Below are 21,642 nucleotides of genomic sequence, written 5' to 3' on the forward strand. Positions count from 1 at the left end.
CAGGGGAGGATACAAGCAAACGGGGTTGGCCACAGTCCCTGCCCCACGTGGGGCTCACAGTCTCAATCCCCATTTTACGGATGAGATAACTGAGGCCCAGAGAAGAAGTGACTTATCCAAGGTCACACAGCAGACAAAAAAAAGAATCGAGGGCAAGCCCAGCCAGGAGGCAGAATGCTCTCCATCCCTGTCCCCTCTAATGCATCTTGCTGGGCATCCCTGCCTTTCAGAGACACTGATTCTTTCATTCGTATTTACTGAGCCCTTACTGTGTGCAGAGCACTGTACTAAGCGCTTGCCTGATACACCCTGGCGCAGGAGAGGAAGTTTTTCAAACGGAAAGCAAGTGCATATCCCTGTATATGTGTATATATGTTTGTACATATTTATTACTCTATTTATTTATTTATTTTGCTTGTACATATCTATTCTATTTATCTTGTCAGTATGTTTGGTTTTGTTCTCTGCCTCCCCCTTTTAGACTATGAGCCCACCGTTGGGTAGGGACTGTCTCTAGATGTTGCCAATTTGTACTTCCCAAGCGCCTAGTACAGTGCTCTGCACATAGTAAGCGCTAAATAAATACGATTGATGATGATGATGATGAAGTGCAAGGACCGCCTCCCCGCTCCAAACCAGCTGCCCTGTCGCCGGCAAGTAATAATAACGGTTGTATTTGTTAAGCGTTTACTATGTGCCAAGCACTGTGCTAAACGCTGGGGTAGATACAAGGCTATCAGATTGCCCCACGTGGGGCTCACAGTCATAATCCCCCTTTTACAGATGAGCTAACTGAGGCCCAGAGAAGTTAAATGCCTTGCCCAAAGCCACACAGCTGACAAGTGGAAGAGCCGGGATTAGAACCCACGTCCTCTGACTCCCAAGCCCGGGCTCTTTCCACTAAACCAGGCCGCTGCTCTATAAATTATGGTATTTGTTAAGCGTTTACTATGTGCCAAGCACTGTTCTAAGCTCTGGCGGGGGGGGGGGGGGGGGAGAGATACAAGGAAGTCAGGTTTTCGCACGTGGGGCTCACAGTCTTAATCCCCATTTTATAGGTAATAATTTAGACTGTGAGCCCACTGTTGGGTAGGGACTGTCTCTAGATGTTGCCAATTTGTACTTCCCAAGCGCTTAGTACAGTGCTCTGCACATAGTAAGCGCTCAATAAATACGATTGATGATGATGATAATAATAATAATGGTATTTGTTAAGCACTTACTGTGTGCCAAGCACTGTTCTAAACGCTGGAGGGATACAAGGTGATCAGGTTGTCCCACGTGGGTCTCACAGTCGTAATCCCCATTTTACAGATGATAATAATAATAATGATGGTATTTGTTAAGCGCTTTAAGCAGCAGCGTGGCACGGTGCAAAGAGCCCGGGCTTGGGAGTCAGAGGTCATGGGTTCAAATCCCGGCTCCGCCACTTGTCAGCTGTGTGGCTGTGGGCAAGTCACGTAATCAATCATATTTATTGAGCGCTTACTGTGTGCAGAGCACTGTACTAAGCGCTTGGGAAGTCCAAGTTGGCAACATCTAGAGACAGTCCCTGCCCAACAGTGGGCTCACAGTCTAGAAATCTCCGCTAATCTCCTCACCGTTAGGCCTCGTTGTCGCCTGTCCCGCCATCGACCCCCGGCCCACGTCCTCCCCGGGGCCTGGAATGCCCCCAATCCCTCTGCCCACCCGCCAAGCTAGCTCTCTTCCTCCCTTCAAGGCCCTGCTGAGAGCTCCCCTCCTCCAGGAGGCCTTCCCAGACTGAGCCCCTTCCTTCCTCTCCCCCTCGTCCCCCTCTCCATCCCCCACATCTTACCTCCTTCCCTTCCCCACAGCACCTGTATATATGCTTGTACATATTTATTACTCTATTTATTTATTTTACTCGTACCTAGCTATTCTATTTATTTTATTTTGTCAGTCTGTTTGGTTTTGTTCTCTGTCTTCCCCTTTTAGACTGTGAGCCCACTGTTGGGCAGGGACTGTCTCTAGATGTTGCCCTGTATAGATGTCTATATGTTTGTACATCTTTATTACTCTATTTATTTATTTTACTTGTACATATCTATTCTATTTTCTTTTGTTAGTATGTTTGGTTTTGTTCTCTGTCTCCCCCTTTCAGACTGTGAGCCCACTGTTGGGTAGGGGCTGTCTCTATATGTTGCCAATTTGTACTTCCCAAGCGCTTAGTACAGTGCTCTGCACATAGTAAGCGCTCAATAAATACGATTGATGATGATGGTGATGATGATGTATATATGTTTGTACATCTTTATTACTCTATTTGTTTTACTCGTACCTAGCTATTCTATTTATTTTATTTTGTCAGTCTGTTCGGTTTTGTTCTCTGTCTCCCCCTTTCAGACTGTGAGCCCGCTGTTGGGCAGGGACTGCCTCTAGATGTTGCCCTGTATAGATGTCTATATGTTTGTACATCTTTATTACTCTATTTATTTATTTTACTCGTACCTAGCTATTCTATTTATTTTATTTTGTCAGTCTGTTTGGTTTTGTTCTCTGTCTCCCCCTTTCAGACTGTGAGCCCGCTGTTGGGCAGGGACTGTCTCTAGATGTTGCCCTGTATAGATGTCTATATGTTTGTACATCTTTATTACTCTATTTATTTATTTTACTCGTACCTAGCTATTCTATTTATTTTATTTTGTTAGTCTGTTCGGTTTTGTTCTCTGTCTCCCCCTTTCAGACTGTGAGCCCGCTGTTGGGTAGGGACTGTCTCTAGATGTTGCCAATTTGTACTTCCCAAGCGCTTAGTCCAGTGTTCTGCACATAGTAAGCGCTCAATAAATACGATTGATGATGATGACGATTGAGCGCTTACTGTGTGCAGAGCACTGGACTAAGCGCTTGGGAAGTCCAAGTTGGCAACACAGAGAGACGGGCCCTACCCAACAGTGGGCTCACGGTCTGGAAGGGGGAGACGGAGAACAAAACCAAACACGCTAACAAAATAAAATAGAATAGATAGGTACGATCAATCAATCAGTCGTATTTATTGAGCGCTTACTGTACGCAGAGCGCTGGACTAAGCGCTTGGGAAGTCCAAGTTGGCAACATAGAGAGACGGGCCCTACCCAACAGTGGGCTCACAGCCTAGAAAGGGGAGACGGAGAACAAAACCAAACACGCTAACAAAATAAAATAGAATAGATAGGTACGATCAATCAATCAGTCGTATTTATTGAGCGCTTACTGTACGCAGAGCGCTGGACTAAGCGCTTGGGAAGTCCAAGTTGGCAACATAGAGAGACGGGCCCTACCCAACAGTGGGCTCACAGCCTAGAAGGGGGAGACGGCGAACAAAACCAAACACGCTAACAAAATAAAATGAATAGAATAGATAGGTACGATCAATCAATCAGTCCTATTTATTGAGCAATTACTGTGTGCAGAGCACTGGACTAAGCGCTTGGGAAGTGCAAGTTGGCAACATCTAGAGACAGTCCCTACCCAACAGTGGGCTCACGGTCTAAAAGGGGGGGGGGGACGGAGAACAAAACCAAACGTACTCACAAACTAAAATAAATAGAATAGATAGGTACAAGTAAAATAAATAAATAAATACGATTGATTGATGAGTCGGGATTAGAACGCACTTAGGGATCAAGCGCTTAGTCCAGTGCGCTGCACACAGTAAGCGCTCAATAAATACGATTGATGATCATCAATCGTATTTATTGAGCGCTTACTGTGTGCAGCGCACTGGACTAAGCGCTTGGGAAGTACAAACTGGCAACATATCAGTCGTATTGATTGAGCGCTTCCTGTGTGCAGAGCACTGGACTAAGCGCTTGGGAAGTCCAAGTTGGCGACATAGAGAGACGGTCCCTGCCCAACGGTGGGCTCACGGTCTAGAAACCCGGGCTCTTCCGACGGGCCCCCCTGGGCCGGCAGGGGTCCCGGGGGGCGTCTCCCCCAGTGCCCTCCCTCCCTCTCCCTCTCCCTCCCCCTCTCCCTCCCTCTCCCCCGGTACCTTTGGAGGCAGTGCTCGCACAGTCCGTCCGCGCTGCCCCTGCACACGGTGTAGGCCAAGGGCTCCGAGCGGAACAGCAGGTCCCCGGGGCGCCCCCGCCGCAGAGCCCGCAGCCCCCTGCCCTTGCCCGGGCTGCCGAACTTCTCCAGCCGCGGTGCCTCCATGCTCCCGCCGCGGGGCGGAGCGTGGCGCTCAAAGTGCCGCGCCAACTTCCCCGTGGCTGCCGAAGCTACCGCGCATGCGCCCTCCGCCGGCCGGGGGGCGGGGCCTAAGCCGCCCTCACGTGCGCCCCCATCAAGCCGGTAGTGCGCATGCGCGACTCTACCCGCGGCCCTGAGGGACTGACCGCCGAAAGCCTTTTGACCAATAACTTGGGGATTTATTAAGCGCTACTATGCGCAAATAATAATAATGATAATGGCATTTATTAAGCGCTTACTATGTGTAAAGCACCGTTCTAAGCGCTGGGAGCTTACAATCAATCAATCAATCAATCGTATTTATTGAGCGCTTACTCTGTGCAGAGCACTGGACTAAGCGCTTGGGAAGTACAAATTGGCATCACATAGAGACAGTCCCTACCCGACAGTGGGCTCACAGTCTAAAAGGGGGAGACAGAGAACAGAACCAAACATACCAACAAAATAAAATAAGTAGGATAGAAATGTACAAGTAAAATAAATAAATAAATAAATAAATAGAGTCATAAATATGTACAACCATATATACATATATACAGGTGCTGTGGGGAGGGGAAGGCGGTAAGACGGGGGGATGGAGAGGGGGAGGATGGAGAGAGCGCTTACTATGTGTAAAGCACCGTTCTAAGCGCTGGGAGCTTACAAGGTGATCAGTCAATCGTATTTTTTTTTACTCTAATTTATTTGTACATATCTATTCTATTTATTTTGTTAGTATGTTTGGTTTTCTTCTCTTGTCTCCCCCTTTTAGACTGTGAGCCCACTGTTGGGTGGGGACTGTCTCTAGATGTTGCCGATTTGTACTTCCCAAGCGCTTAGTACAGTGCTGTGCACAGAGTAAGCGCTCAATAAATGCGATTGATGATGATGATGATTTATTGAGCGCTTACTGTGTGCAGAGCACTGTAGTAAGCGCTTGGGAAGTAAAAGTACAAGTGATCAGGTGTCTCAAGGTGTCTCCCCCTTTTAAACTGTGAGCCCACTGTTGGGTAGGAACTTTCGTCTCTGCATGTTGCCAACTTGTACTTCCCAAGCGCTTAGTACAGTGCTCTGCACACAGTAATTGCTCAATAAATATGATTGATTGATTGGTTGATTGAAGCGCTTACTGTGTGTAAAGCACCAATCTAAGCGCTGGGAGGTTACAAGGTGATCAGGTGTCTCAAGGTGTGTCCCCCTTTTAGACTGTGAGCCCACTGTTGGGTAGGGACTGTCTCTGTATGTTGCCAACTGTACTTCCCAAGCGCTTAGTATGGTGCTCTGCACACAGTAAGCGCTCAATAAATACGATTGATTGAAGCGCTTACTATGTGTAAAGCACCATTCTAAGCGCTGGGAAGTTACAAGGTGATCAGGTGTCTCAAGGTGTCTCCCCCTTTCAGACTGTGAGCCCACTGCTGGGTAGGGACCGTCTCTGTATGTTGCCAACTTGTACTTCCCAAGCGCTTAGTACAGTGCTCTGCACACAGTAAGCACTCAATAAATACGATTGATTGATTAATTGACTGAAGCGCTTACTATGTGTAAAGCACCGTTCTAAGTGCTGGGACGTTACCAGGTGATCAAGTGTCTCAAGGTGTCTCCCCCTTCTAGACTGTGAGCCCACTGCTGGGTAGGGACCGTCTCTATATGTTGCCAACTTGTACTTCCCAAGCGCTTAGTACAGGGCTCTGCACACAGTAAGCACTCAATAAACACAATTGACTGATTGATTGAAGCGCTTACTATGTGTAAAGCCACACTTCAACCTGCAGGTTGAATCCAGGCAGCCAGCTGATTTGCAGGTCTACACTGTTTCAAGGCCTTACTGATGGCACATCTACTCCCAGAGGCTTTCCTTGAGACCTTATTTCTTTCCCATTCCTTTCTTTGTCACTCTGATTTGCTCCTTTACTCATCCCTCCCTCCAAAAGCACTTTTGACATCTGTATTTTACTGTATTAATGTCTATCTCCCTTTCTGAACTGTGAGCTTATTTTGGGCAGGGAGCATGTCTGCTAATTCTGTTGTACTGTACTCTCCCAAGCACTTAGTACAGTGCTCTGAACATAGTAAGTGCTCAGTAAAAGCCACTGTTTTATATTATACCTGAAACAAAAGGCCTAGTTATACAAATACACACACAGTTAACATACATAACCTTTCCCCCGCTTCTTCCTTAAGGGCAGGAAATGTGTCTATTACTGTACTGCATTCTCTCAAGTGTTTAATACAGTGTTCTGCATGCAGTAAATGTTCAATAAATATGATGGACTGACAACTTGCCACTGGGAACCCGTTTTGGCCCTTGCCTGTAAATTTAGCCAAACCTCTTACCAATTCCCTTATGCTTTTGGTCTATCCAAATTCCTGTGTTATCCAATTCTCATTTGTCACTAGCTGGTCCAAGTGTTTCCTCTTGCTTGCTTAAAACCAATCATCTTTAAGCTAAATGAACGTAGTCTGTAGATGGTAAGCTTGTTGTGGGCAGTGACCATGTCTACCAACTCTGTTATGATACTCTCCCAAGTGCTTAGCACGGTGATCTGCACACAGGAAGCACTCTAATAAATACAACTGATCGATCGATTGGCCCCCATTTCCCACTGTAAGGTTTAGTGAATAATGCTTTGTTCTTTCTTCATAATTTTGTCACTTTCCATCAGTTTTCATCTTTCTAGACTTGAACCAAATGCACCCATTGCACAGGGCTGGTAGCCTACGTCCTCAGCTGTTTGACTTGGGGTCTGAGCCCAATTCACCCCTGATCTCTCAGCCCTGTTCACCTTTGGTCTCCAACAAGTCCTGAGATTCTCTCATCAGGGCTGAGGCTGCTCATAACGACAGTTTTCTAGCCTAGTAAAGCTCACTGAAAATGTTCCCTCCCAGTCATCGCCCCTGAAATCCCTGTCCCCTCTGCAAACTCAAAGTGGAAAGTTGGCCCCTCCGATCTTAACCATTTCAGCCTATTTTCATAAGGGAGCAACTCCATCTCCCCAATACCTTAAGTCTCACTGTTGATTGTTACCTATAATAGTCAGAAAAATGAGTTCTGCTTTTGTCTTAAGGAGATTTTGATTGCCCATTAAACACTCAGTTCTTCTTAATAAGAAACAGAAGATATGGAAATTAAAAATTTGATCATAAACTACACTTTTTCCTTTCTACAAACTTCATTAGCTCTTTCCAATCCTATTTCAATATTTCTCTTACTTTACAGAAAAATAAAACTTGAAAAGATATAATGAAACCGATAGTTAAAAAATAATTTTAATATTTCAAAAGTGAAATAAAACTTAAATGTCATCTTACCATGTTTGCACAGCAACCTGGCTAACTGAAGGGTAAAAACAAACTTGTAAAAGGGCTTACAAGTTTGTCAACAATTTCTGTCCAACCAAAACAGAAATGATGTAATCAAGATTGTAAAATCTTAAAACATTCACTTTGGGTTTGTTTATTTTAAATTAATCTGTGTTTATCTCGGGATATTTTCTATTTACAAACCACACCAACACAGACAACAGATGCCTGCTAATTTTTCAATTAGAACAAAATTGTCCAATGCTTGATTTTCTGCCAACGAAACATCTCAAACTAATAGCAGCAACTGTTTGTTGTTGTTTTTTGAAGTGAGCTCTCAGGATGCACTGATCCTTCAGATCTCTGTAGAGCTAAAATGTAGATCCTCTGCTGAATGGGTGCCAATTTTTCATTTGCATCATAATGTACTCCACAAAGTACAGAAAGGGCTTCAGGCATTCAATTCTTTAGGATTTAGAGGTTAGTTGCTCTACATTTTCAAATAGCCACATCTGGGAAAATGATTGGGAACTGTCCATGGCTTCAAAAAGGTATTTGAACTCATGCGGGGACAAGCTGCTGAAAGTATCATCTTCTTGTCTCTTTAACCGTCTCAGTATATCCTCTCCGTCGAAAGGATTCCATATGCTGAAAAACATTAGATTTACTCAGATCGTGTGTAGTGTGCTTTTCGTTTGCATGCACAAACTGGGTCTTCTCCTCCTCTAAGCCCAGCACAGGTTTCAACCACTTTCCCATAATTTAGTGGAGCTGACCATGAGATGACGAAGCCAGAGGCAGAACAGTTTACGATTACGCACGTTTCTGACACGGTGTGACAGTGTTTGAGTGGTGCAGTGCCCCTGGCACTCTTGTCCCTGTGTTCCTGGTCGGGGCGGGAGATGGAGGTTGGATTCAGTGAACTAAGAGGAGGGTGTAGCGGCAACATCATTCATTCAGTCGTATTTACTGAGCGCTTACCGTGTGCAGAGCACCGTACTAAGCGCTTGGGAAGTACAAATCGGCAACAAAGAGAGATGGTCCCTACCCAACAAGGGCTCGCAGTCTAGAAGGGGGAGACGTTAGCAAACGGACAGAGGAATTTTGCATACAAAACTCAAATGTGACTAAATTGACCACAATCATTCTACCCTGTGCCACTTTGCCACAAGCCAGGGTGGCTGCCTTATCAGTCCTTACCCTCTTTGCCACTCACATTAGCCAGCTATTTCACAAGTCTGGCTGAGCCCTCTCCACCACACGAGAGATCATAGAAGGGTCTCTGGCTGCAGCAGGCATTTCCCAACTTCCAGTTACGTCATCCCCTTTCCTAGAAAGTTCTTGCCTTCTTCCTTCCTTGACTGCAGTCTTCACTCACGTTCCCATGGCTCCTTCCCCACCGCTTGAACATGCCCATCTATCTCCAATCTTGACCACCTTCTCTTGGAAACATTATCAAACCATGGCTTCCCTAACCCTGTTCTCCCCTGGTTCTATCGGCCGGCTCCTGCTCAGTTCCTTTTGCAGGTGTCTCCTCTGCCTCCCATCCTAACTGTGGGAGTCCCTAAAGGTCCTCTTCTATTCTCCGTCTACACCTATTCCCTTGGAGAACTCAGATTGGAGAATATCATCTCATATCAGATAATTCCTAATCTACATCTCCATCCCTGACTGCTCTCCTCCTCTGCAGTCTCGCATTTCCTCCTGCCTTCAGGACAGCTATACTTGGATGCCCCGCTGACACCTCCGACAATGTCCAAAACAAACTCCTCATCTTCCCATCCAAACCCTATTCCCCTGATTTTCCCAGCACTATAAACAACAATATTATTTTCCCTAACAAGCCCATTACCTTGCCATTATCCTTAACTCATCTCTTTCATTCAACCCACACATTCAACTGTCAAAAACTGTCAATTCTACCTCAAAACATCTCTAAAATCTGTCCCTTCCCCTCTACCCAAACTGCTAACATGCTGATCCAACAATTATTTCCTGCCTTGACTACTGCTTCAGCCATCTCGCTAACCTGTCTCATCTCTCCCCACTCCAGCCCACACTTCACGCTGCTGCCCAGATCGTTTTTCTTAAGAAAAAAAAAAAAAGTTTGGCCCGTATCTCACAACTCCTCAAAAACCTCCATTGGTTGCCTATCCACCCCGCATCAAAAAGCAACTTCCTACCATCACCCTTTAGGGCACACAAATCAGCTCTCTCATCCTGCTTTACGCCGATGATGTCTTACTCCAAACCAAACCGCACATTTCATTCTAACACCTATTCACTGTACCTTGATCTCATCAACCATGCTGCTGACTTCTTGCCCACATCCTCCCTCCCCCTTCATATCCAACAGACCATCACTCTCCCCACCTTCAAAGCCATCATAAAATCACATCTTCTCCAAAAGGCCTGCCCAGACTAAACCTTCATTTTCCCTACCAGCCTCCCCTCTGCATCACCTATGCACTTGGATCTATACCCCTTAACCATTTTATATTCAACCCCCCACAGCACTTATGTACATATCCTTACACTCTATTTCCCCTATCTGAAATCAATTTTAATGTCTCTCTCCCCCTCAATCATCATCTACATTACATACTGAGTGCTTACTAAGTACAGCACTGAACTAAGCGCATGGGAGTACAATACAGCAGAGTTTGTAGGCACATTCCCTGCCCACAAGGAGCTTACCCTCTAGGCTGTAAGTTCCTTGTGGGCAGGGATCAGATATTCCAACTCAACTGAACTGTACTTTCCTAAGTACTTCATGCAATGTTCTGCACACTGTAATTGCTCAACAAATAGCATTGACTGAGGGAAGTAAAAAGAAAAATAAAAGAGTCTCGAAAGTAATAAAGAGTAATACTAAAATTTTCATTGTACTGATTCACCTAGGCATGTATGTGGTGGTGTTATGACCAATGTGTTCCTAAACACATGGAAATGTCAGCTCTAGACAAAAATCTAACAGTAAAATACACAACTACTATAATACTCAGAAAGTAATCACTTGTGTAATACACTCTGACACTCCTGTATACTTACTTTAAGTTGTCCATTAATTTAAACTTGCGTTTCACAAAACTCTGTTTCACCAAATGAAAAAAAAACCTTGAGTTTACAGGTGTTAGGTTTTCTGAAAATAAGTCCTTCCGAGGAGTCATTTTCACCAAACACAAGTTACTTGGCAATTCCTGAAAGGGAAAAGAAGCTGTGTTAGAAGTAAAATAAGAATTGAGCAATATCATCACTTGTTTAACATATTCTCTTGCCTTTTAATAGAAATGACCCTATTAGAGGTTGGCTTACCAATCAACTTCTCTAATTGGCTATGTAGTTAAAGACATGATTACCACTGAACAATTTTGGGCAGATAGGGTATTCATTTTACTGTTAAAACCAGGCACTGGCTTGTCCTCTCCCTATAGGAGAATTAGGATGCTTACTCTGTTTCTAAGTCACCTTGAAGAAAGGTTGGCTACAGATACAATTTATCCCTCATCTACACTGTAATCTCACCTCTCTACATGGAGTTTACAGTCTGTCTCCCCCTCTAGACTGTAAGCTCCTTGTGGGCAGGGAACGTGTCTATCAACTCTGTTGTACTGTCCTCTCCCAAGCGGCTTAGTACGGTATTCTGAATACAGTAAGTGCTCAATAAATACCTCTGATTGATTGATTTGTTGCATTTCCAAGTGGTCTTACATATGACAGACGTCATTTACTATGTGCAGGGCACCATACTAAGCACTTAGGGAGAGTACAATAGAGCAGAATTAGCAGACAACTTCTCTCCCCATAACGAACTAGAAATACTAAGTTTGTGCAGTCTACTTCTAACACAATTTATATAGTTCCATGTATATCATGTATATCATAGATTTATCATTTAGTTTCCGCTTTGCTTATTTTTTGGGGGGGGGGGGGGGGCATGAGACCCGCACATTTGTCTCACACTCTTGACCATAAGCCCCTTGTGTGCAGGGAAATTGTCCATCAACTCTAGGGTAGTGTACTCTCCCAAGGGCTTAGTACAGTACTCTGCACACAGTATGCGCTCAATAAATACTACTGATTGATGAATTTTTTATTCTAGAAAAATGTTTCAAAATCTATGCAGCACTCAAAGGAGTTTGAACTACAATGAAAATGAAGAAGGCGTGTCTTTTCATCTTGACAGTCTAAAATTTTAGTCCCACCCCAGATCCCTGGACCTAATCACGGGCCGCTACTGTGGACTCAGGCTGCCTTCCAAGAGCCATGAATCAGGGTAGGGAGGAGGTAAAATAATGTGGAGGTAGGAGGTGTGCTGCTCCCAGAGGCAAAAAAATCTTCTGGTAGGACTTTCCACCAAGGGGGAGAACTGGGAATAGAGGATGGACTATGCCACTCTACATCCCAATGTGAAATGACTGTCAATCCATCAAGCAATCGTACTTATGGAGTGATTACTGTTGGCAGAGTACTGCACTACAGCTTGGGAGAGTTCAGTGCAACAGAATGCAACACATCCCCTGCCCATAACGAGCCTATAGGCTAGTGACTTAAATAAAGGAAGCACACACACGCATGCACACACACTCATGACCCCAACAATTCTCCTGTGAGTCAAGTAAAGCGTAAATGTTTAGTCTTACCACCTTAGATTTTGGCGGTTCACAATTTCTGGAGTTCATTACAAATGATGATAAAGGTTCCTAGAAAAACAAACGGCGGGGTGGGGGCGGGGGGGGGGAGAGACAAGACATGACTTCATGTATCCTGGTCAGATGATAAAGAAAACCAAAGCTACACACTTGAAAGTTCTACTTGAATTCTCATGCCTAAACCCAGCCCCGTGGTAGGAAGGCAATGGTACCTTGAGGACTATTGAATTTTCGCCGTCGGAATTTAATCCACTCAGAAAATCGGCTTCCTACTCTAACAACACACCAACCAAGAGAAGACAAAACTTAGGAATAATGGAGCTGCACAGGTCCTTTTACGAGGGCAAAAGTAGATGATGAGACAAATACAGAGAACTGGGGACTTTGAACTGAAGGACAGCTCAACCCTCAACTCCAAATAAAAACAACGGATGATTCAGGGCCAAGGATTCATTTTTTTTTTAATGGCATTTATTAAGCACTTACTATGTGCAAAGCACTGTTCTAAGTGCTGAGGAGGTTACAAGGTGATGAGGTTGTCCCACGGGAAGCTCACAGTCTTCATCCCCATTTTAAAGATGAGGTAACAGGCACAGAGAAGTGAAGTAACTTGCCCAAAGTCACACAGCTGATAATTGGCGGAGCCGGGATTTGAATCCATGACCTCTGACTCCAAAGCCCGGGCTCTTTCCACTGAGCCACGCTGCTTCTCATTGCCCTTGCCAATACGTGATTTAGAATCTGTCGGCCTGCACACTGTTCTTAAGCATCCCTTCTCATATTGTGGGCAGGGAATAAGCTGTTGGGTAGGGACCGTCTCTATATGTTGCCAACTTGTACTTCCCAAGTGCTTAGTATAGTGCTCTGCACACAATAAGAGCTCAATACCATGATTGATTTACTAGTGTCAAAATAGTGAAGCAGACATTATCAGCAGCTTGATAAATTTCACCATCATAATCATCATGTACTTACTGAGAACACCCAAAGGGAACCAGTACTATAAAAGAGATACTGTATTGCCCTCCCAGAAGAATAAAGTAAATGAGGCAATTAAAAATGTATCTGAAAATCTAAAAAAATATTGGGGCTTCTGGGACTCTGATGTGCTCCAAGAGATCATGTCGGGTCTGGTACTGGAAAGGATTCGAACCTCAGGCAAGTCCATGGGAAAAACGTGCCCCATAATACATATTTTTAAAAGAACATAGTCCAGTATTTTTTCTTTGTTTTCACCGGTATATATTAAGAGCTTATTATGTGCCAGGCCCTGAACTAAGTGCTAGGGTAGATACAAGTTAATCAATTGCATCTGAGTGCTTACTATGTGCAGAGCACTGTACTAAGTACTTGGGAGAGGACAATATAATAACAGGTACATACGGTAAGGTTGGATCCAGTCCATGTTCCACATGGGGCTTACAGTTTTAATCCCCATTTTACAGATGAGGTAACAGAGGCAAAGAGAAGTTCAGCCTTGCCCAAGGTCAGACAGGAGACCAGTGGTGGAGGTGGGATTAGAACCTAGATCCTTCTGACTTCGAGGCCCATGCTCTAATTACCAGGACACTCCGCTTCTTCTGCCAGTTGTATCATGGCAGCAGTACAAAGCTTATCCTATCCACTATCAGCCTACACCAAGAATCACACTACAGTTTGAGAAGTAAGTAAAATCAGCATTCTTTCCTATTGATCTGGACAACTGGACTGGAACACCCTTTGAAGGCAGCGATTATGCCTCTTATTTCTGTCCTATATTCCCAAGAACCCAGTACACACAGGATTTTGCTCGATAAATAGTGTTTATGATGACCCTCAAATACAGAACTAATAGCCTAGTGTAAAAGTATATGTGCCTTCCAGCTAAGGATACAGATAAAATTAAAAGAAATGTACTCACCATGTGCAAAAGTTCAATATCACAAGCAATTTGCCACAGTACACTTAGTGCTTGGTACTTCTTTTCATCAGGTTTTGAAACCAGTTTCTGGCAAAATGAGAAATTAAGTTACATACTTTACATTCCCTACCTAAAAAAAATGAACCCTCTTTATTCTAAGACCTGTCCCAAAATATTTCAGTGGCTAGGTATTTCCGTGACTAGGGAAATAGGATTGGCCCACTTCAAACCATTCCACTGTACAACTATCAAACAGTAGCCTCCATCACCTGCTTTCAAGGGGTCCATCTAGACATCTCCCGGGGAAGCGGAGCGATCTCTTGACCTTAAACTGGGCCTCAGCATCAGGAGTGTGGGATATTCTTTAGGTCTAACATTCGCCTGGGAATTTTTTAGCTGGCTGGGCCCTGGTCTTGGCCATCGTAATACTTGGCCACTTACGAAGGAATAATAATACCCATTACCAACCAGTCTCATACAAGAATCAAGGTGAAACTTAGCAAGTTCTCTAAAGGGCTATCAGATATGTGTTTTGGTAAAGGGTCTATCATCACCTTAATGGAAGCTTTTCAAAAGTTTTTCTTCGCCTTATGTGACACCCATCAACAAATAATAATAATAATAATGATTGCACTGTTCTAGGCACTGGGGAGGATACAAGGGTGATCAGGTTGTCCCACGTGGGGCTCACAGTCTTAATCCCCATTTTACAGATGAGGGAACTGAGGCCCAGAGAAGTTAAGTGACTTGCCCAAGGTCACACAGCTGACAAGTGGAGGAGCCGGGATTAGAAGCCACGTCCTCTGACACCCAAGCCCATGCTCTTTCCATTGAGCCACGCTGCTTCCGAACCTTGAAGTTGCCATGCCAGAAACTGCAGTCAACCAAGATGATTTCTGAGCTCTTACTCTGTTCAAAGCCCTGTACTAAGCGACTGGAAGGGTACAGTAATTAGTAGACTCTAATGACAGATTACCTTTCCCGCTGTACTACCACTTGTCTTACAGTAGTATTTATTCCAGAGGTGAACTTTTCCCAGGAACAGTTCATTCAAGCACTTAGTACAGTGCTTTGCACATAGTAAGTGCTCAAAAAGACTGAATTAATTTTAAACATTAAACATTACTGTACTTTCCGGAGCATCTAGTATAGTTTTCAGCACAGAGTAACCCACAATACTAGTGACTGATAAGGAATGACATTTAGCCAACATACCGTGTATTCTTTTTCACTAAGAAACATGTTCAGTTCTATCCGCCCATAACTATATACAGAAAGACGCTGATAGAGGCTGTATATAAGTCTCCAAAGTGCATGAGGTTCTTTTTTCGAGGGTAAGAATCCAATTATTTTGACAGGAATATCTGTTTTGAATACATGCCAAAAACAAAACCCAAATAAATGTTCTATCATTTATTCTTCATAAACAATTTACATGACTATACGTTCAGAATAAGCTAAACCTAAAAATTTTATTTTGATAATTATTTCCATTTTGATCAATAAATCAATCAGTGAGTGGTATTTACTGAGAACTTACTGTGTGCAGAGCACTGTACTAAGCACTTGGCAAAGTACCACCAATGGCATTTATTCAGCACTGTACTAAACGCTTGGGAGAGTACACTATAACAGAGTCGGTAGACAAGCTCTCTGCCCACAACAAATGGTCTAGAGGGAAGCGCTAAGTGTGCTTACTGTGGGCAGAGCACTGTGCTAAGCGCTTGGGAGTACAATACAACTGAGAATTACCGTGGCTTAGTGGCTAGAGCACAGGCTTGGGACTCCGAAGAACCTGGGTTCTAATCCCGGCTCCACCTCTCGTCTGCTATGGGACCTTGGGTAAATTACTTAACTTCTTTGTGCCTCAGTTACCTCATCTGTCTGTAAAATGGGGATTAAGACTGTGAGCCCCATGTGGGACCTGATTACCCTGTATCTACCCTAGTGCTTAAAACACTGCCTGGCACATAGTAAGTTCTGAAACAATACCATAAAACAAAACAAAACAAGCAACAAAAAAGAGTTGGAAAGTTCATTTTCTACCCAAGAGGAGCTTATGTTCAATACAAAATAAAACTTAGTACTTAGAGCACTTTATAACAACTCAAAACCTTGTCAGTGTTTAACTCTGGAGGCCTGGTTGGTTGCACACATGCAGGTGAATTTAACTTTCGAGACAATGTGGGTGATACGGCTGCTCACGACATCCATATTAGCTTAGTACCTTACCTGCTGTCCAGGGAACCTCTCGGATTCCCAAGCCTTCAAAGAGATGCTCTGACAGCATTGCGGGGGGTTTCAGGTTCTCACTGTTACTGTCCAGGGCGAAGAAATCACAATGGACCACTTCTAGTTGTCCATCTAGATTGTTCTTTAAAGACTACAAAGAGAAATCAACAGGTTAAGCTTCCGCAACTGATTTTTTTTTAATGACTTTAGTTGGGACTTGCCAAATTAGGTTAAGGACAAATGAGATGCAAAACACGCTCAATGTTTATAAATGGTTTACCTGGTAACAAACCCAATAAACACACATAACCATTAAGCAACTGCTCTCTGAACAACTTTGGAACACAATCCATTGGAACTTTTGAAACTGGTCCCTATCTACTGCCTAAACAGCAATCTGAAAATCGTCTTCAAAGCTACAAAGGTTCACCAAAATACTTCATTTTGTTTAAGAGACCCAACTAAGATCGATCCATTAAATTTGTGCGCACCACGCACACATATTTATTAAATACATATGCACAGTATGCATGGGCAACTGCCATCTTTAGACAGACACCATTTACATCAGAAATCCAAACTACCTTTTTACAGATTCAGAATTCATTACCTTTTCAATAAGCACCCCTTGTTTTCTATTCTGCTGGTAATACGAGTAGCAGTAGTAACACTATATTTATTGAGGGTCTACTGGATGTAATTCAATTTATTGAGCACTTGGCAACAACTACCAAAGTACAAAACCACTTTCCTATCTACAGAGCTCACGCTCTAGAGAACATTTATTCAATAATAATAATGATAACAATACTAGTATTTGTTAAGTGCTTATTATGGGCCAAGTACTGTTCTAAACCCTGGAGCAGATACAGAATAATCAAGTGGAAACAGTCCCTGTTCCACATGGAGCTCACAGACTAAATAGGAGGGAGAACAAGTCACTTAACTTCTCTGTGCTTCAGTTCCCTCAACTGTAAAACAAGGATATCTGTTCTCCCTCCTACCTAGACTGTGAGCCCCATGCGCAACAGGGACCGTGTCCAACCTAATTAACTTGTACCTACCCCAGGGCTTACAACAGAGTTTGACACATAGAAAGCGCTTAACAAACACCACAAAAAACACAAGTTCCTAAAGCCAGTTATCCCAAAAGTGAAATTGGCCTTTTAGGTATCACTTGTGACTGTGATGTTTTCCCTGGTTGTCATTACCACTCTCAATGCCCTCTGTTCTCTCCCTCAACTCCCTACCTCTCCCCATCTCTTTCATCTTCCTCCCCTGCTCTGAGCAGCCTCTTTGCTGGTTTAATTCCTCACCTGGCTCAGGCCCTCTGCCATTTCCTTACTTCATCTGTATTCTCAATGAGAAATACAATAGCATGGTCATAGGACAGGCTTCCGTCCTAGCGCTTTCTTTCCAAAGGTTTTTCACAACTGATTAACATTTCAAAAGTAATTTTAAAAGGCTTCAAAATGCCTGGATTGGATGTAAACCCAGAGACTAGAACCTTCTAGTGTCATTTTCTTCTCTTATGCCACCCTTCGGCGGTTCAGACATCTCTCCTTTTTCTAGACTGATATCAAACATCTTCAAATTACTGAAAACTAGCTATTACCCAACAGACTTTCAGTGAACTTATCTCCCTTCAAAACTGTTTTAGGCTGGGCCTAATTTGCTCTGCCTGAGCTTAGAACCCCCTCAGGACAGGGCCCTTGCCTTTGTACTTATCCTAAGGTGCCCATTAAACATCACCTGTTATGCAGAGTTAACTTGGAACTACTCATTATAGGTTAAACCACAGTTCTTAGCCGTAAGGCTAATCATCCAAGACACACTTTATAGGCATGAAATTAAGAAAGGAGTGGTGGTTACATTTAAGAACTACAAAGATCTCTAACCTTCTCTTTCAATCCTTCCATGCTGGTATGCCATGGGAAGACCCCGAAGGCCCAGGGAAGCAGTATGGCCTAGTGAAAACAGCACAGGCCTGGGTGTCAGGACCTGGGTTTTAATCCCGCCTATACTGCTTGTCTGCTGTGTGGCAATGGGCAAGTCCCTTAACTTTTCCGGGCCTCAGGTACCTCATCTGTAAAATGAGGATTAAGACGGTGCGCCCCATGTGGGACATTAACTGTGTCCAGCCTGATTAACTTGTATCTATCCCAGCACTTAGTACAGTGCTTCGCACATAGTAAGCACTTAAATATCATACCAAAAGGAAAAAAGAAAAAAGGAGATGGACGGGCAACCGCGGGGGTTTTTGAGGAGCGGGGAGATGTGAACAGAACACGCGCTAACTGCCTAACTGCACTCAACTTCCTGGACAGGAAAAAGCCTGCAAATGGTTCCTTAAACAGCAATGTTCTGGTACTCCTTGTCTTCCCAAGAAATTGTATTAAATCCACCAAGGGCTTGTTCTAAACTTACCAACCCCGCTTTTAGGTTGTTACCCCTGTTTCATCCTTTCCTGTAGTCTTCCCTGGCACTCAGGACGGCACACAATAAGCATTCAGTAAGTTCCACTGAATGACTGAAACAGGTTGGCCAGGCAGAGCATCCTTTGGGACAAAGACAACAATAATTCCCAAAAACAGAACAAGTACCTGCAGATGGGGGAGAAACGCTGCGTCACTTTCAAGCGCTACCACTCGAGCCCCAGCTTGGAGTAATGCACGGGTCAAGATGCCAGGACCTGCATGATGAGAGAGAGGGTTTAAGTGCTTTGAGAAACAGGGTCAGACTCAGCAGGCCAACGTATTACGATTAAGTTCTCACCACTCATGGTTTTACCTACTATCTTTAGAGCTGCTTTTTGTTGTTGTTGTTCTTAATAGTCTCTGTTAAGCGCTGCCCCAAACTAACCTAGGAATAGTGCTCCACGGTTGCTGGTTTTCAGGAATTACAAAAAGCCAGCATTCGTGGTTCAAAAGCAAGTGGCACTATGGAAGTGCCGCACTGATAATTGCACTGAAAAGCCACCAACTGCAAACCAAAAACCACTGCAGCTTTGGTCCTACCAACCTGTATGACCTTGAGCAAGTCATTTAACTTCTCTGTGCCAGTTTCCTCATTTGCAAAATAACTCCCTCGCTTTAGACTATGAGCCCCCTGTATCTGACCTGATTTTCAGTAGGTAGTACAGTATGTAGCCCATAGTAAAGCACTTAAATTCCACTATTACTATTATCATCTTACTGAACATCACCATCATCATCAATCGTATTTATTGAGTGCTTACTGTGTGCAGAGCACTGTACTAAGCGCTTGGGAAGTCCAAGCTGGCAACATATAGAGACAGTCCCTACCCAACAGTGGGCTCACAGTCTAAAAGGGGGAGACAGAGAACAAAACCAAATATACTAACAAAATAAAATAGAGTAATAAATATGTACAAACATATATACATATATACAGGTGCTGTGGGGAAGGGAAGGAGGTAACATGAGGGGGATGGAGAGGGGGACGAGGGGGAGAGAAAGGAAGGGGCTCAGTCTGGGAAGGCCTCCTGGAGGAGGTGAGCTCTCAGTAGGGCTTTACAGAGAAACGGGGAAACAGAGAAGCAGTGTGGCTCAGTGGAAAGAGCCCGGGCTTTGGAGTCGGAGGTCATGGGTTCGAATTCCGGCTCCGCGGCATGTCTGCTGTGTGACCCTGGGCAAGTCACTTCACTTCTCTGAGCCTCATTTCCCTCATCTGGAAAATGGGGATTGACTGTGAGTCCCACGTGGGACAACCTGATCACCTTGTATCCCCACCCCCATCGCTTAGAACAGCGCTTTGCACATAGCAGGTGCTTAACAAATGCCATTATTATTGTAATGCCATTATTATTGTAATCCGGCGCCCTTGTGACTGGGAGGCGTGGCTCAGTGGAAAGAGCCCGGGCTTTGGAGTCGGAGGTCATGGGTTCAAATCCCGGCTCTGCCAACTGTCAGCTGTGTGACTTTGGGCCAGTCACTTCACTTCTCTGGGCCTCAGTTCCCTCATCTGGAAAATGGGGATTGACTGTGAGTCCCACGTGGGACAACCTGATCACCTTGTATCCCCACCTCCAGCGCTTAGAACAGCACTTTGCACATATAATACGGGATTCGAACCGGCGCCCTTGTGACTGGGAGGCAGAGAGCAGCGTGGCTCAGTGGAAAGAGCCCGGGCTTTGGAGTCGGAGACCATGGGTTCAAATCCCGGCTCCGCCAACTGTCAGCTGTGTGACTTTGGGCCAGTCACTTCTCTGGGCCTCGGTTGCCTCATCCGTGAAATGGGGATTAAGACTGTGAGCCCGCTGTGGGACAACTTGATCACCTGGTAATCAATCAATCAATCGTATTTATTGAGCGCTTACTATGTGCAGAGCACTGGACTAAGCGCTTGGGAAGGACAAATTGGCAACATCTAGAGACAGTCCCTCCCCAACAGCGGGCTCACAGTCTAAAAGGAGGAGACAGAGAACAAAACCAAACATACTAACAAAATAAAGTAGAATAGATATGTACAAGTAAAATAAATAAAGTAATAAATGTGTACAAACATATATACAGGTGCTGTGGGGAGGGGAAGGAGGTAAGGCGGGGGGGGAGGGGGAGGAGGGGGCTCAGTGTGGGAAGGCCTCCTGGAGGAGGTGAGCTCTCAGTAGGGCCTTGAAGGGAGGAAGAGAGCTGGCTTGGCGGATGTGGGGAAGAAGGGCATTCCAGGCCAAGGGGATGATGTGGGCTGGGGGTCGATGGCGGGACAGGTGAGAACGAGGCCTAACGGTGAGGAGATCAGCGGCAGAGGAGCGGAGGGGGGGGGGGCTGGGCTGGAGAAGGAGAGAAGGGAGGGGAGGGAGGAGGGAGCCAGGGGATGGACAGCCTGGAAGCCCAGGGTGAGGAGTTTCTGCCTGATGCGCAGGTTGATTGGTAGCCACTGGAGATTTTGGAGGAGGGGAGTGATATGCTGTCTCTATATGTTGCCAATCTGTACTTCCCAAGCGCTTAGTCCAGTGCTCTGCACATAGTAAGCGCTCAATAAATACGATTGATGATGATGATGATATGCCCAGGGCGTTTCTGGACAAAGATAATCCGGGCAGCAGCAGAATGAATGAATGAATTGGGCCCGCCCCCGCGCCCCTCGCGCCCCTCGCGCCCGTCGCCCCGGACCTACCCGGGCCGCACTCGAAGACTACGGTCCCGCGGTCGGGGCGCAGGCGCAGGGTCCGCACCACGGTCCGCGCCAGCTCCGGGGCGGCGGGGAAGCGCCGCACGGTCCGCCGACCCGCGCCCGGGGACCCGCACGGCTCCCGCGCCTGCGCCGCCGGCTGCGGCTGCGGGCGGGACTGGGCCAGGCCCCGCACCCCCACGGAGGCCGAGCGGGCCCGGCCGCCTCCCGCCGCCAGGGCCGCCCCCATCC

At 45.2% G+C, this 21,642-nt stretch overlaps 2 protein-coding genes across 8 annotated transcripts in view; both read right to left on the reverse strand.

Moving 5' to 3' along the window:
* Positions 1–4,192, reverse strand: part of SMYD3 (SET and MYND domain containing 3) — a 344,076-nt gene extending 339,884 nt beyond the window's left edge. For all 7 annotated transcript variants that reach the window (XM_038761108.1, XM_038761104.1, XM_038761103.1 and 4 more), the window contains exon 1: positions 3,992–4,192. In XM_038761108.1, the coding sequence (XP_038617036.1) occupies positions 3,992–4,155 (164 nt within the window). In that variant the 5' untranslated portion in view covers positions 4,156–4,192. The remainder of the gene's footprint in view (positions 1–3,991) is intronic.
* Positions 4,193–7,422: 3,230 nt separating this feature from the next.
* TFB2M (transcription factor B2, mitochondrial) lies at positions 7,423–21,640 on the reverse strand. Its single transcript, XM_038761421.1, has 8 exons — positions 21,397–21,640; positions 18,861–18,949; positions 16,258–16,408; positions 15,241–15,389; positions 14,026–14,112; positions 12,117–12,176; positions 10,525–10,673; positions 7,423–8,121 (listed from the first exon to the last, which is right to left on the reverse strand). Exons 1-8 carry the CDS (start codon positions 21,638–21,640, stop codon positions 7,941–7,943), a joined length of 1,110 nt encoding a protein of 369 aa, XP_038617349.1. The 3' UTR covers positions 7,423–7,940.
* Positions 21,641–21,642: the final 2 nt, after the last annotated feature.

The sequence above is a fragment of the Tachyglossus aculeatus genome, chromosome 19, assembly GCF_015852505.1.
Source record: "Tachyglossus aculeatus isolate mTacAcu1 chromosome 19, mTacAcu1.pri, whole genome shotgun sequence".
NCBI lineage: Eukaryota > Metazoa > Chordata > Mammalia > Monotremata > Tachyglossidae > Tachyglossus > Tachyglossus aculeatus.

Coding starts and splice junctions, on each gene's coding strand:
- TFB2M (XM_038761421.1), bottom strand. CDS start 21,640: ATGGGGGCGGCCCTGGCGGCGGGAGGCGGCCGGGCCCGCTCGGCCTCC. Junction 15,390..16,257: donor AGAGGTTCCCTGGACAGCAG/GTAAGGTACTAA, acceptor TATTCAAAACAG/ATATTCCTGTCAAAATAATT. Junction 8,122..10,524: donor AAATTAATGGACAACTTAAA/GTAAGTATACAG, acceptor AATGTTTTTCAG/CATATGGAATCCTTTCGACG.